Source organism: Dendropsophus ebraccatus, chromosome 5, assembly GCF_027789765.1.
Source record: "Dendropsophus ebraccatus isolate aDenEbr1 chromosome 5, aDenEbr1.pat, whole genome shotgun sequence".
Lineage (NCBI taxonomy): Eukaryota > Metazoa > Chordata > Amphibia > Anura > Hylidae > Dendropsophus > Dendropsophus ebraccatus.
Genome location: NC_091458.1, coordinates 105,284,670 through 105,301,223, shown reverse-complemented (window position 1 = coordinate 105,301,223; position 16,554 = coordinate 105,284,670). Strand labels below are relative to the sequence as shown.

The window sequence follows — 16,554 nt, the reverse complement described above, 5'->3', positions numbered from 1 at the left end:
TCCATTCCTGGCTTTGGCTTCAAAAATCTGTCAGATAATAGAAGACCATGCTTATTGCATCCACAATAAGCATGGTTCCATCCATTTAGTTTTGCATAATGAGACCTTCTGCTATTTCCGGCTATTCCCTATAACTGACACAATCATTGCTCTAAGCAAAGTTCACCTTTCATGTTACCCAGATACCAGGCCTGCCACATTCAGAACCATTATGGAATGGATAATATATCCACATAAAATAAGATCACATGCAGCGTTCCTATTTTCAGGAATGCTTTTTGCTTCTACAGAACGGCGTTCCAAGAAAGGCTCCGTATGAGGAATAGGTATATAGAGGTGTACAGTAAATGGGGAGGGATACTAGACAGTTTGCTATGCCATGAAAAGCTTGTCTGTAATTGTCTCCACTTCCCAATTAGTTTTTTGAGGTTGGCTGCAAAACCCATCATATAAACTTGGATCATCTTTCTGCTGTTTAATATAAATTGATAATATCATATTCATTGTTTTGCCTACGCACATGATTCTCCGTTCCTGTGCTCGGTGACCTGAGGCGCCCTTTATCGGTAGACTTGTCTGCCTGTTATCTTGGCTTCCCCAGGTCACACCAGTTTATATTTTTAGGTTTAATAGCCTTTTAATGGATGTGCTGGCTTACAGCATCTGCCTATATAAAACAAACTGATCATGCAGTTTACTTCAGGGGCGTCAGCGATTAGCAGGCAGAGGATGATTGATTGTACAGTAATGTGACGGAAGGTGCGTTCAGGGAATGAGGGCAAAGAGGAAACCTCTGGTGCTATTGCAAGCAGGTGTTATTTTGGAGAATAAGTACAAGACTTGATGGCACTGTGTGTCATTCCAGTGTTAATATAGTGGGCTGCACAGCCGTGTACATATGTTTATGTCATTCCAGTGTTAATATAGTGGACTGCACAGCCGTGTACATATGTTTATGTCATTCCAGTGTTAATATAGTGGGCTGCACTGCCGTGTACATATGTTTATGTCATTCCAGTGTTAATATAGTGGACTGCACAGCCGTGTACATATGTTTATGTCATTCCAGTGTTAATATAGTGGGCTGCACTGCCATGTACATATGTTTGTCATTCCAGTGTTAATATAGTGGGCTGCACTGCCGTGTACATATGTTTATGTCATTCCAGTGTTAATATAGTGGGCTGCACTGCCGTGTACATATGTTTATGTCATTCCAGTGTTAATATAGTGGACTGCACAGCCGTGTACATATGTTTATGTCATTCCAGTGTTAATATAGTGGACTGCACAGCCGTGTACATATGTTTATGTCATTCCAGTGTTAATATAGTGGACTGCACAGCCGTGTACATATGTTTATGTCATTCCAGTGTTAATATAGTGGACTGCACTGCCGTGTACATATGTTTATGTCGCTGGTTTCTAGGAAATACAGTTTTGCTATAGTAGTGAGTCATGATTACAATTCTAGCTCTCCATAAAGGAGTTATTGACATGAATATTTTCATTCAGACCAAAGATGCAATCTATTTCAGATCATCGCCATGGCTTTGTGTCTACATTTCATATACCGTATTTTTTGGACTATAAGGCGCACTTAAAGGGGTAGTCCACCAAAAAAATTTTTCTTTCATATCAACTGCTACCATGAAGTGCCAGAGATTTGTAATTTACTTCTCTATTAAAAAATCTCAAGCCTTCCAGTACTTATCAGCTGCTGTATGCCCAACAGGAAGTTGTATTATTTCCAGTCTGGAGAGCAGGAGAGGTTTTCTATGGGGATTTGCTCCTGCTTTGGACAGTTCCTGACATGGACAGAGGAGGCAACAGAGAGCACTGGGTCAGACAGGAAAGAAAACACCACTTCCTGCTGGACACACAGCAGCTAATAAGTACTGGAAGACTTAAGATTTTTTAATAGAAGTGAATTACAAATCTCTGGCACTTTATGGCACCAGTTGATTTGAAAGAAAATTTTTTTGGGTGGACTACCCCTTTAAAATACTAGGATTTTCTAAGAAATTGTAAGTGCGCCTTATAGTCCAGTGCGCCTTATATATGGACCGGGATCAGCTCCGGCCTCCATGGCGCAGATAGGCTGCCAAGCTCACATCTCCCCGCCGCAAAGCACAGCGCAGCGCTCCCTCACCTGGACTCCCGGCCCATGGCTCCGCAGGCCTGTCCTGCTGTCCCGCTCTCCCGCTGTAGCGCTGTACCGCTCTCCCATTGTAGCGTTGTACCGCTCTCCCTGCTCTCCGCAGCCCGGATACAGGCTCAGGCATAGGCTTCAGGCATAGACTTTCATTCAATGGCGCCACCTAGTGGCCCGAGGTTATAGAGCAACACTGTACTGTACTGAGGCTCCTAACTATGGTGGCCACAATGCTCCATGCAGAATTCTGCCAATGGGACTCGCTGGCAGAATTCTGCCTATCCTGCATGGTGCATTACGGCCACCATAGTTAGGAGCCTCAGTACTGTGACATAGTAAGGAGCTTCAGTTAATACAGTACAGTGATCATCAGGTGACATAGTAAGGAGCCTCAGTAAGTACTGTGATCAGCAGGCGACTTACGTTTTTCGTTCGTTCAAACTTATACACTATAATGCGGTGCGCCTTATAGTCCGGTGCGCCTTATATATGAACCTAGATGGCTTAGCAGGCTAAAATTAAAGGTGCGCCTTATAGTCCGGTGCGCCTTATAGTCCGAAAAATACGGTACAATAATCTAGCACGTTCTGTAGAAATATATACATTTATTAAAGGGGTACTACTACATCAGTTTAAAAAAATAAACATGCTGCAGAAGCGTATAGCATTGCTTGTGTGTCTGCCCCAGTTCTGAAACCACCAAAATCCATTTAATTCTGTATTACCTGATTGTATTTAGTGGTTAAACAGTTGCTTAGTACTATAATTTCCATCACAGTCCTCTCACCCTGCTTATTGCTCTCCCACAGCACTCCTGCCAGTTCCCCTCACAAGACTGTTGTAGATTGTGACGCCCGCACTCCACCAAGAGTATAGGAGGTAAAATGGGTATAGATTTACACCGACACCTCCTGTCTGCACAGGACGGCTGATGGTACTGCTACCAACTCTCGTTGGATATAAAAATATTATATCGGGCCAGTAGCGTGTAGTGTTAGCCTGAGAACTCGAGAATGTGTGGATCAAGATAAAAGATCAACCCAAGATTAAATGGAATATTTAATTGCCTTAAAGGCGCGCTATGATGGGATCAAAGGGAGATTGTTCTGGTAACCTTGGATCTGACTGGGCCCCCAGAACGTTTGGAGACGAAACATGGCTTCTCTACCCAGCTTTGTCTACTATTTCAGCATATCTTCCTACCCCAGGGTCCTAGAGAGGAGTAGGACTCATTATAGAAGTATATGTAGTCTATGATCCAGCACCATGTGGCTGGGGGAGTCTGCTATTAGGGTCTTGGGGTCTGATGGACTATAAGGGGTGGGAGATTTCACACTTAGGAGCTTTGAGGGCCCCTCAGTGGAGTTTGTTTCCTGGTAGAGAGCCTGAAAAAAACACTATATAAAGTGTGTGTGTGAGTATGTATATATTAAGGAGCAATATTCATTATTCCTTATACAGATCATCTACTTTCACTGCAAACTCTTGCATAGTTATTGTAATTGCCACACCTGCTGTAATCACTCTGTATGCTCTCTCTGCAACAGAAGTCATCACAAGGCGGCATGCTGTAATCACATCAATCCCCATGTCACAATAACCATAGATCTGTTTCTGTTTATATGACAAGGAATTGGTGATATAGGCTGGAAAGGCTGATCAGAAGTGGTGACATCACTCAGGGGGTGGGGCTAGAGCTCAGAGACTAGGTCTATCCAAGCCTCCTATGGCATCCGTGGATGATGTGTTGCCTACAAACATATGGAGGAGCTTTAGACGATACACAAATTGTAGTTCTTCTATTTTCAACTTCCTGTCATGGGTGAAGCACACAAAAGCACCCTGAGGCCAGTACTAATAGTTATACTATATCGGGAAGTTAGATATCTTGGGGTTTAATTTCAATACAATTTTTGATACCACTTTAGGATGAATATGTGTTTTTTTGTTTTTTTGTTTTTTTTTTTACCCTGCTTTTGTAGGTAAAATAGAGCAAGATTCACAATTTATTCCCAAAGGTTTGTTCATTACTCTTTGACAAACAAAACAACAAAAAACCTTAAATGAATATGGCATGTTCTGTTAAAATGTATAACAAAGTTAGATATTATTTGGGGGATAGAAAAATAATGTTTTTTGTTGCTGCCCAGACGTCATCGCCCTCTCAGCAGCAATTGGTGTGGGACAATCTAGGGGGTGGGGTCTAGAGCTTTAGGCTGGCCCTTCCAATGGCTGCTGATGAGACGGGTCCTATGCGGCGATGACATCACGGATGGGGGCGGGGCTAAGTGATGCTAGGGGCGGAGTGATGTGGCACATAGGCAGCGAGGCCCCGTCCACATATACCAATCCACAGTTGATAAAAAGAACTTTTTACCAGAACAAGCACAATGAGGTGTGATATAAAATAAGTAATGAAAGCTGTAACATTTACACCTGTGGAGAGCAGTCAAAATGCAAATAGGGGGTGACAGTGTCACTTTAAGAGCCTCTTTAGGGGATTTCACCCTTGGACAACTACAGTAAAGGCTAGTCTCTCGGCTTACGTAACTTCGTAGCCATATAGGCAGATTAAGGCTACTTTTCTAGCTGACTGTTCCCTTTAAGTAAAGTCACTTAACAGGTGCTGTATGCCAGAACGGTACATGGTGTAATTCTAGTAACATACTTATTACTGAAAACAGCAAAAACAGTAGAGGGCTTCAAAACTGGCCTAGACAAGTTCTTAGAGCAAAATAATATAAATGCATATGTATAGAACCTATCATCCCTCCCCCTTCCCTGTATCCATCCCCTCCTTGGTTGAACTTGATGGACATGTGTCTTTTTTCAACCGTATTAACTATGTAACTATGTAACTATTGCTTTTGAACTGGTGACCAATTGTATGTTTAGTTTTTTTAAGCTTTCCATGTCCAGTTTCAAAATCTCTTTCTATCTCTATCTCTCTAATGCTGTCAGAAGTGGATAGAGGGAATGTGTGACTTATAGCATCAGATTAGGCGGATGATAGCTTCCCAGGCAGCTGATGGAAGCTGTTTCTGTCTTGAGAGTGCAAGTCTTCTTTATTTGAACAATGTTCTAGAACATCTTATGGGGGCCCAACTTATACATTGTACATTCTATTGGAATTAGGATAGTGACATCTGGGTTCTTCTATAAAGCCTTACTCCTCTTCCTAAATCTGTGCATTGGATCAAATACTTGCTATCTATGGTGGTCAGGGACAAACTCAGCACGCTGCATCACAAACTACGTGATCTCCTAATTACTAAAGCCAATGCAAAGATCATTCACTGCCATAGTTATTTCTAAAAGTCTGGCAATAAGTCCTTTCCCATGCTGCTCAAAGGGTCCCATCATTCAACCTTCAGATTACCTCTTCAATTTACCTTTTCCTCTCTTTCTGTGCTCTACCCTCTCATTTCCCTTGTCGTCTTCTGTCTCTTCCCATCTTACCTTTTCTGGACTACCCAAGTTTTATCTGCCAGCCCTGGCATGCCTTGAAGACCTCTCTGGTTGGACCTGGCCCTTGAAAAATATTAGTCTGCCAAACCCCCTGGCCCTGATGGCCTTACATTGGTGAACTATAAAACCGTTGTTCTTTTCTTACACTTTGTCTGTTTTTAATTTCCTCACTCAGGGGTTTCCTCTTCCTGGTGATAACAGCGACTACAGCCAATAAATAGTGTTTTCTGCAGTACATTTGTCATCTCTTTCCATTGGACATGTCTCTTCAATACATTACTTGTCCTTTTTGGCGCTTAAACCAGATGACAAATTAGTGAAATTCTTGATTATCTACATTTTGTTGGTTGGACCAGTATTTGTTAGAATGGGACATAGATTTTTATAAGCAATGATTACACTACTTAGGGAATGCCCCAAGCTAACATGAAGTACAATTACTGCTTTCATATAAGCCTCAGCTAATAACGTCTCTCTTTTTCAGGTGAAGCCAAAAATCTTCCTTCATATCCGGGGCCAAACAAGATGCGAGATTGTTACTGTACCGTGAACCTAGACCAAGAGGAAGTGTTCAGGACCAAGATAGTGGAAAAGTCTCTCTGGTAACTGTTTATACCAAATAGATTTTTATGAATTTGTTCTGTGCCAAACCAAATGGCAACTACTTACATCTAAAAACCACTGGGAAGGAAGCTGTACTCACCATATTGATCTAGACATAGATTTAGTGGTGCTTTTACTAGTGAATTTCATTGTACAGAGATCTTACTTCCATATTATAAAAAGGAAATTACAGTTTTGTTTTTTTTTAATCAAAATAATTTTGTGGAAGAGATCAAAAACCTCTTCATAGTAGTACACAGATCAGCGTATGAGTCTGTGATTCCATTTCTTTTCTTTTTTTTATAAACAACTTCATAATGTTTAATATTGCAACATCCCTCCAGCTGGGGAGATTGCTACACGAGATTTACAGTTTAGATTGTAGAAGTGCTATGATGTCTCCTGTGTTCTGCATGTTCCCTATGCTGCTATAAATCATGGGTGTTTGTGTCTATGTGTATATTACCCACTCATGACTTCACTGTTGTGTTCAATATTCCTGGCTTTTACAAGAGACTAATTTATTGTCTCATATTTTATGATTATGGTCCAATTATTGGCTAAATAATTGGTTATTCCCTCCCCTCATACACATGCTGGTCTTACTGTCCTATTGCACAAAGCCATTTTCATGATAAATGATCGCAGACGATCAGCCACTTCTGCTGAAGAAGGTGCTACAGGTGACCTGCCATTTGAGGATTGTGCCACCATTGGTCACATAGCATTGTTATACTAATGTTATTAAATTACTACATCTGCTTTTTTAAAATGATTGTTAATGTGTTTTGATATTATTTGGTATTGTATGGTAGTATATACTTTTAAGCATTTTGCGCTATTGTTACCTAGGCAGGATATTAGCAGTAGCATTTATTATTTAAGAAACTGTAGGGGAGATTTGTCAAACATGGTGTAAAGTGAAACGGGCTCAAGTGCCCCTAGCAACCAATCAGATTCCACCATTCAATCCTCACAGACTCTTTGAAAAATGAAAGGTGGAATCTGATTGGTTGCTAGGAGCAACTGAGCCAGTTTCACTTACACCATGTTTAATAAATCTCCCCCTGTATGTTTATGTGGGCATCATACTGTGTAGCCCTTAGGGTAAATTCACACAGTTTCACGCCAAAAAAAAAATAAAAATCACTGCTCAAATCGCACAGACATCCTATGGTCAATAAAAAAAAACGTTACAAACACGCTGCGAGTTTTAATCTGCGGATTTATCGCAACGTTAAACTCGCAGCGGATCCGCCCATGTGAATTTACTCTTATACACTTTTTGCGTGTGATTATGTGTACTACACAGGGCACCATCCAAGGTAAGGCCATAAATACACATATTTTGGCATTTATATACACTTGTGCACACTTCTGGTTACATACTTACATGTACACGTTTTTACATGCATACCTGTGTGCACACATGCATACACAACTTGAGGCACAGACACACACATATTCACACACACACACACACACACACACACACACACACTTTTACATACATACATACATACATGCATGCATAAACGTGCTTTATACATATATACGTTATAAGTATAGTAGAGCTAAAAAGCTAGAGATAAATGTGATCTATTTAGCAAGTAAAAGATGTATAATAGCGTCAGCATATTAATAGACCTTGCTGTGCAGCACTAGCTTAAAATAAAATCTATTAACACTGATTTTTTTTCTTTCCTTCACATGAACCAACTCATTATTATTCTTCATGCGAGTCCCTGCACAGACAAAGCTCTGTGGTGTCTTCTAAAGAGGAGCTTGAGTGCACTGCAGGGTCCTGAGCTAGGGGGGGGGGGGGGGGGGGGGGATAGGTTACAGAGTTCATTATCACAATACATTTTGGGTATATTTGCAGGCAGTTTATGGTAACATTGTATAACTTATTACTTTTAGTTTCATTTTTTTACGTGTTTGGTATAGCTTACTTTTTTTTTTTTACTTGTTCCTGATGTTCAGAATATTTTAAGTGTTTATGTAATTGTCTTTGGTTAAAGCAGATACTCAGTGCTGCCCTTCTGATAATCATATTCTTATTTTTAATAAAGGGAACTTTATTAAAGGTCACCATGAAAATGCTACCTAAGCTAATAAAATCATGTTATACAGCGGAAAGAACTGAGCGTGTATGTATATGTGTGTGTATTGTAGGGATCTTCCCGGGGGATGGTGTGTTTGGACACAGTTCACAGCAGACTTGGATTTATAAAAGAGCAGCTTGGCGTTTATTTGCAGCATAAACAGTCCAGCAAACAGAAATACAGCAACACCGTGCTTTTCAGTATTAAACAAAAAGATCTTGCCGTCTGGGCGCTTACTAACAGGTTCTCTCACCTATCTAATGGTACTTTTACACGGTGCGATAATTCGCCCGATCGCACAATTAACGATTTTGAATGAACGATGGTTTTTTTATAACGATCAGTGTTTAGACGGAACGATACATCGTACGAAAAATTCGCTATGCGATCGTTTTGCAATCGTTTAAGCCTATCTCACACATAGGGGAAATCGTTGAAAGAATGTTTACACTGAACAATCTGCGAATTTTTTGCGAACGATCAACGATGATTTGTGAACATGTTGAAAGATCAAAATGAACAATTTTTTGCTCGTCATTTGATCGTTCGCTGCGTTTACACGTACAATTATCGTTTGAATTTGACCGTTATCGTGCAAAAACGAACGATCAATCGTCCCGTGTAAAAGTACCATAACTCTATAACACAGCGTCTTTCACCTGGGTATCGCAGGGTGTATATTAGCTCCAGCAGTCGCTGCGTTCACAGCTTCCCCCAAACACACAGGCTGATCACTCCTGGCTGAGAGCAACCACCTCCACACTGTGAGAGCTTTTACCCTCTTAGGCTCATTAGAGCTCACCTGATCACAAAACCCAAACTGGATCGGGGGAGGGAATGACAGGTCCCACTACCAAACCTACCTGCCATTCCATGTAAATCCAGGCGCGGCAATAATAAATAACTCAGCAGCATAACACTGCTGAGCAACAGATCCCTCCTGGATTCACCATCTCTCACTATGCAGTAACCTAGGTGAGATGTACACCCCCTTGAACACTTCTCCAGTGACATGTCTACAGTATATATATATATATATATATATATATATATATATATATATATATATATATATATATAATTATATAATATATATTTATTTATAATATATCTTTATGGGAAAATATTTAGGATGACTTTTAAATTATTGAATGAAAACCCTGATGTTTCCTTGCTAAGTAGTCCAGTCCATTTAGTGACACTGTCTAATGGTTTCCTTAAAGTGAATGTACCAGAGGCAAATCGCTTTTTGTTTTTTTACATGAATAGACCAGAACCAGCATGGGGATGCCGGTGGCGCTGTCCTTTTTTTTTTTTTTTTAACCATGGCCTGACTCCCTAATTACCCAGTGTGAGTATCTTCCTTCCCTTCTGTGACGTGTCTCTATTAGAATCAATGGAGCCACGTTACAAAGGGCAGATCGTCACACTGGAGGCCGTTGGGCCTTCCTCCAGTGCTTCGTGCTTGGTACACCGATGCTGCGCGTGGAAATCGGGCCGCAGGTCGAAAAAAGAACCGCTGCCCCGTCATACCTGTGCCAGTGCCGGTCTATTCATGTGAAAAACACTGATGGTACATTTGCTTTAACATAGGATGATCAGGGATTTTAATCAACAAGTTACATGGAATCTTTCCCCACAAAGTTATATATCGGTCTGCTCAGATTTTTCTGCTTTATAACATGATGTGGATGTTGAACATGGGGTGGGCTATTGGTGATGAGAAGTGTATTGTTGAACAATCCTAGTCTACCCTCAGGAAGCATTAGTGGTGTAATGCTAACCAAGGCTGATGTATCTGTAGCCCCTGTAGAATACATAGAAAATAAAGGCTAGGTGCACATTTCCATCTGGAGTCTTTGGAACCTCTGTCAGAAAGTCTATTCAGCACCACAGAACAGGGCTGGATGGGTCCCTTCAATAATGGACACTAACAGATTCAGATGGACACCTGAGAAATCTGTTTACTTTAATTTTTTTGTCTGCTCAGATCCCCCAGAACTAGGGATGGTCCGAACCCTCCGAACGCTCGGCATCAGATTCCCGCTGTCTGCCTGCTCCGTGGAGCGGGTGGATACAGCGGAAGGACCGCCTGGAAAACTGGCATACAGCCTATGGCTATGGCTGTATCCCAGTTTTCCAGGCGGTCCTCCCGCTGCACGGAGCGGGCAGACAGCGGGAATCATTACCGAGAGTTCTTATGAACCCGAACCGAACTCGGATCGGACCATCCTTACCCAGAACCAACAAAACTTCCGATCCCAGGCAGAAACGTGAACCTAGCCTTTTTTTGCTAGGGTGTTTTTCTAGATGGATATCCATTTTCTAATGTTTGTCACTGTAAATATAAGCGGCTTGCTTATGTAGACTGATTATATTCCTAAATATAGTAGTAGAATAGAGAAAATATTGAGAAGGCAGTTTGGTGTATTAGAAACTAAACACCAATTAGGAGACCCATGTGAAGCCCCCACCTCTCATGAATCTGCAGTGAACAGAGAAGAAATGTTCAATTACTGAGCTGTAATTGGAATAGCAATCTGTCCTATGTGGTGTAATTGAGAACTATACGAGAGCCTCATGAGCAGAGAACAGATTATATCTACATCTAATTTTGTTCCCCGATCTGTCCTTTTCTTAGTACTTGTCAAAGTAGACTGTTAATACCTAGCAAAAATAATTTTGGTAGCTTCTCGTCTGCATTTTCATAATGCAACAAACTGTATTATTACAGTAGATTGAACTGGCAGTAGAACATTTATTTTTGGAACAGGTTTTTACATTATTTTTACTTCTCCAAGCTACTGATTATAGGAGCCTTTAAAAGGAAGCTGTCAGATGGTTTAATGTACTGTAACTAATCTCAGCACCAGGCGAGGGTGATGCACCTTCACAGGCATGCATTTTAGGTCTGTGAACTTCAGTTCTTGAGCTGAGTAATTTGTTATATAATGTATACACACACAAATGAGCAGGAAGGGGTTGAGTGATCCTCCAGTAAATGTGGACAAACCCAAACCTGATGACTCAGCTGTTGATTTTATTAAAGCCCTATTACACAGAACTGTATTCGGCCAATAATCGGCCCGTGTAATAGAAAGCGACGATCAGCGGACATGAACAATGTCGGCTGATCGTTGCTGTCATTTGTCCTTCAACATGTTGAAAGACAAACGACTGTGATAGCAGCGATATGCTGCCGTCGCTCCGTGGAATAGGAGCGGTGGCAGCAGACCGCCACTATCCTCTATGGGCTGCCCGGACGATCTAGTGATCACCCTGGCAGCCCCCCCCCCTTCGCGCAGCTCCATACGTCCTCCCCTGCACTTACCCGCTCACTGCTGCCACGTGTAATAGTGGCGCCAGTGTGCGGGAAACAAGGAGCGATGACAGTGCTCATTTGCTCTTCCAGTTACCCTGTGTAATAGGGGCTTTAGTCTGCATAAATTAGTGTCCCTTCCAAGCCTCATATGTTGATTTTTAAAATTACTACCCATATTGGTGTACACTAGTGCTGAGCAAACTACATCCAACTACAGCAGCCATCTTTAATCAAATGCCGCGTGCTTGGGTTCGGACGAACATGAGCGCGCTCCAAGTTTGCTCAACTTTAGTGTATACTATTGGTGATTTGTGACTGGAATCGATGGTGATGTCTTTTACAAGTGTCAGCACTGTCTTAGACCACTGCTTCTCTTATATTTCCACTGTGGGGAAGTGGTAGTCTGAGGAGTCATAAAATGCCCTACTGGAAAAGACTTAGTAAAGTTTGTTTTAGTTGACATTGAGTTATCCAAATGTATGTCCTTATTACATTAAAAACAAACTGCAGTGACTTACAACCTGGTCCATAAGCAATGTGGTGGTTTTCTGTTGAGTGTAATAAGTGTCTTGGCTGGAGATGTAGCAGTTGTGGGGAATATTCTTTTCTTACATCTTTCCTATATGTAGTGATTTCTCCATGCTGTAAATATTTTGTTTATTTTAATTCATCTTTACTTCGTGTAGTACAGCTCTCATTTCTATGCACCTGCAGAAAAAGAATGTTTACTGGAACTGTAAAAGATATTCATATTCCAAGAACAGTATTCACTTTTATAGAAGTGCCGACAATAACTTTCCCTTTATTGACAGAGTAAATTGTATAGTAGAAATTGAAACAGCAGGAAGCTCCTAATAGAAAGGAAATGTAAATAGTAAAGTTGAGCACTTTGAGTGGGTGTGGGGTATAGAGAGATTTAGATACAGCATTGGGAATGCTAAGGTTATCTGATAGATATGGAGGCAGAACTATACCTCAGTCACACCTTAATACTTTGTTGCAGTGCTGTTCATTATTCATGAAGATCAAGTGCTTGGGAGGATGAAAGAAGTAACATGCTCCCACCTAACCCCTGAGACCACTGATGCTGGATAAATGTGCTAAAGGGAGTATGAACACAAATCAGTATTTTATTTTAAGGTGAAGTCCAGTGAAAATTTTTATTAAAGTATTGTATTGCCACCTAAAATTAATACAAATCACTAATATACACTAATCACAGGAAATGCTAATAACATGCTTTTTTTCCTGCACTTACTATTGCATCAAGGCTTCACTTCCTGGATAACATGGTGATGACTCCCAGAGCTGTGCGGGCTGTGGCTGCTGGAGAGGATGATGCCAGTGGGACACTGAGGGACACAGGGCACTGGAGGGACACTGAGCATCCCTCTGCCATCATCCTCTCCAGCAGCCACAGCCTCTACAGCTCTGAGAGTCGGGTTGTGACATCACCATGTTATCCAGGAACTGAAGCCTTGATGCAGTAGTAAGTGCAGGAAAAAAAGAACTTTATGTGCATTTCCCGTAATAAGTGTATATTGGTGACTTGTATAACTTTTGGGGGGCAATACAATACTTTATTAAAAATTTTCGCTGGAATTCTCCTTAAGATTTCAGTGGTTCGGCCTTATTTACTAGAACTGCGACAATCCTAAAAGCTGCAATACCTTTATGTGTAGGGATGGTCCGAACCCGAACACTCTGCAGCAGATTCCCGCTGTCTGCCCGTTCCGTGGAACGGGCGGATACAGCGGGAGTAACGCCTGGAAAACTGGGATACAGTCTATGGCTATGGCTGTATCCCAGTTTTCCAGGCGGTCCTCCCGCTGGATCCGCCCGCTCCACGGAGCGGGCAGACAGCGGGAATCATTACCGAGGGTTCGGGTTCGTACGAACCCGAACCGAACTTGGTTCCGACCATCCCTATTTATGTGTCATGGGACATACTCATCATGAGCCTGACAAGAGATGTGGAAGTTGGTGCAAAACCCTCAACATTTATCAGTGACTACTTGTTATTTTTCTTACTGTTCACAGTATGTTAGACACATGTCTAATATACCTGTTCTGTAAGAAAGCAGCCATGTTTTTCTAAGCCTAGATAACCCTTTTAATGCCTCCTTCCCAGTACACTTGTTGTAAAACTATAATCCTTAGTGTTTCCGATCCGCACTATTCTTTCACTCTGGCAACGCTTCAGAAGTAAAACAGATAGTGTTATAATCTGGTATTAAAGGGTGTCATCTATGAATATGCTCAGAATATACAGCGATTTAAGTAGCAAGCCTCTGTCATTATACCCAAGATAGTCACAAGGTTACACACATAACTTTCCACCCATAGGAAATTATTGATGTCACAATGTTAGTTGTCATTAAGGCCTTGTCTAGCAGACTTATAATTTCAGTTTATGCCATTTTGTGAAAGGGTGTGATTCTCATTAAAACATTTTGTTAGGGAAGTGCTCGTATATACTCTGTACCAGACATAGGTCATATAAGAATATAGAGGGAGATTAATCAAGACCAGTCTTAAATAAAGCCCTGCACCCTTTTCCCCAGCTGGATTTACTAAGAGGTGTACTCCTCTTAGTAAAGTTGCCCAGCCCTGTGCCTGGCGCAGGCATTGCTGCACGAGTATACACCTGCTCAGGAGCGGATGTAGATTTGTATCATGATTTACGCCTGCAAGATGAATCTGGCACAGGAGGAAGCCACGCCTTTCAGGCCAGCGGGGATACGGCTGACGTACTCCCCTTGTTGATAAATCTCCCCCATTGTGTTTGTTATCCTAAGGATCTATGCCTATTCTCCTCTTTTATGCAATTATGCAAAAAAAAACATTTTGGCCTTTATTTGGATTTCTTCTAGTTGGATAATATGGTCTGATATACAGTACAGCAGGCAATATGGTGTGCAAGTTGACAAAACACTGTGCACAGTATTTTACCAGAAAGAGTACAGCATATGCACCATATTGGACATACAGTAGTGTGCAGTTGGGCAGGTAAAAAATGCAGCAAAGTAAGAATGCTTTCAAAAGTAGAAATGTTAATTGTTTAATTTCATCAATTACAAAATGAACAGAAGAAAAAAACAAATCAAATGTATATCTGGTTTGACTGCCCTTTGCCTTCATCATCTTTTCTTCTAGGTACACTTGCAGGGCCGGACTGGGACTTAAAATCAGCCCTGGCACTCAAACCTCAGCAGCCCACATAATATATGCTCCCCAATATATTATAGACAGCAGTGTGCTATACAGGCTGTAGCGAATTCTGCTCATTACTCACTACTTCATTAAATACATGAACCCTACCATCAACACATAAAAAACAACATAATCTGCTGTGGATTTGATGTTGCATATTTATGTATTTCAGATGCACCAAATCCACAATGGATTAGGTATGTCTGTGCTCTTAAAGGGAATAAGAGTGGTCCATACCACGTACAGTGTTGTAGATCCCGGCATACAGGTGCGAGGGAGATATAAGTGACAGGACCTTTAGTCCTACATAAACTTTTATAATCATTACCATCTGAAGTGTGAGAGGTAGAGCAGAGCCCCAGCTGCACCTCCTGCCCCGGCCTGCTCTGACTGATTTACACTTTAGCTGGTAATAAAAAGGATGATTTAAAAAGGAGTAATTATAGTGCAGTTACATCCAGTGACTCACAGGAGGTGTTTTCTGTGCATGAATAGCAAGTGACGTTTTTGATGAAGTTGTTCTCTTTTTCTTGCTTGGCTATCATGAAGACTTCTCCAGCCATGACACCTCCCTGCAAGATCTACCAGACAAACAATTTAGGATCCTTGCTCCAGCATCATCTTCAAGTGTATTGCTTAACACAGTAACCTTTCTCCCTCTGTGCCCCCTTATAAGAAGTCTGTGTTACTATATAGTAGTCCAGCCCTTCTGCACCTCTATATAGTATTATAGTATCAGGTCCCCTCTGTATTTCTTACCCGCATCCACACACCACATATGCTATACATACATCACAAACACTCAACACACACTGTGCACACATACATACATACTGTGCATACATACATACATAAAGACAAACACACACACACTGTGCATGCATACATACATACATTCATACACACACACAAACACTGTGCACACATACATACTGTGCATGCACACAAATATACATACACACTGCACACATACATACACACTGTGCATACATACATACATACATACATAGACACACACTGTGCACACATACATACATACACACTGTGCATACATACATATATGCATACAGACGCACACTGTGCACACATACATACGATGCATGCATACATACATACACACACTGTGCATACATACATATACACATACATACACACTGTGCATATATACATATATATATACATAAATACATACATACATACACACTGTGCATACATACATGTATACATACAGACACACATTGTGCATACATACATACATCATAAACACACACTGTGCATGCATACATATGTACACATGTAGCCGGCATTAAACAGATTGTGCTGATGCTACAGTTTGTGTATGGTCACATGTCGGCACAATTTGTCTACCACAGGCAGTATACACTTTGTGTCGCGCTGTGTACTGCAGATTCCCTTGTGCTGTGCGCACTACAACCAACCCCTGGCATCCCTCTCACAAAGTAGACTATAAACTAGGACAGAATCTCCTCCATGCAAAACATGTGTTTTCATATTCTACCACATTGCATATACAAAATATATATAATACTGTAAGAATAAAAAGACACAATTTTTGCATGAAGTAGATGTGGTCCTTTGTATTTTGTTTAATACATGCACATATGAACACAATCTGTACAAATATACATTATAAAGCCATGTTCCCACTGCGTAGGTTACGTAACAAT

The 16,554-nt window shown here is 41.1% G+C and overlaps 1 protein-coding gene across 1 annotated transcript in view; it reads left to right on the top strand.

Annotated features, from left to right (window-relative positions):
- RASA3 (RAS p21 protein activator 3) overlaps nucleotides 1-16,554 on the top strand; it is a 157,315-nt gene that overhangs the window by 43,893 nt on the left and 96,868 nt on the right. Inside the window, exon 2 of the mRNA XM_069970900.1 lies at nucleotides 6,108-6,225. Within this exon, the coding sequence (XP_069827001.1) occupies nucleotides 6,108-6,225 (118 nt within the window). The remainder of the gene's footprint in view (nucleotides 1-6,107; nucleotides 6,226-16,554) is intronic.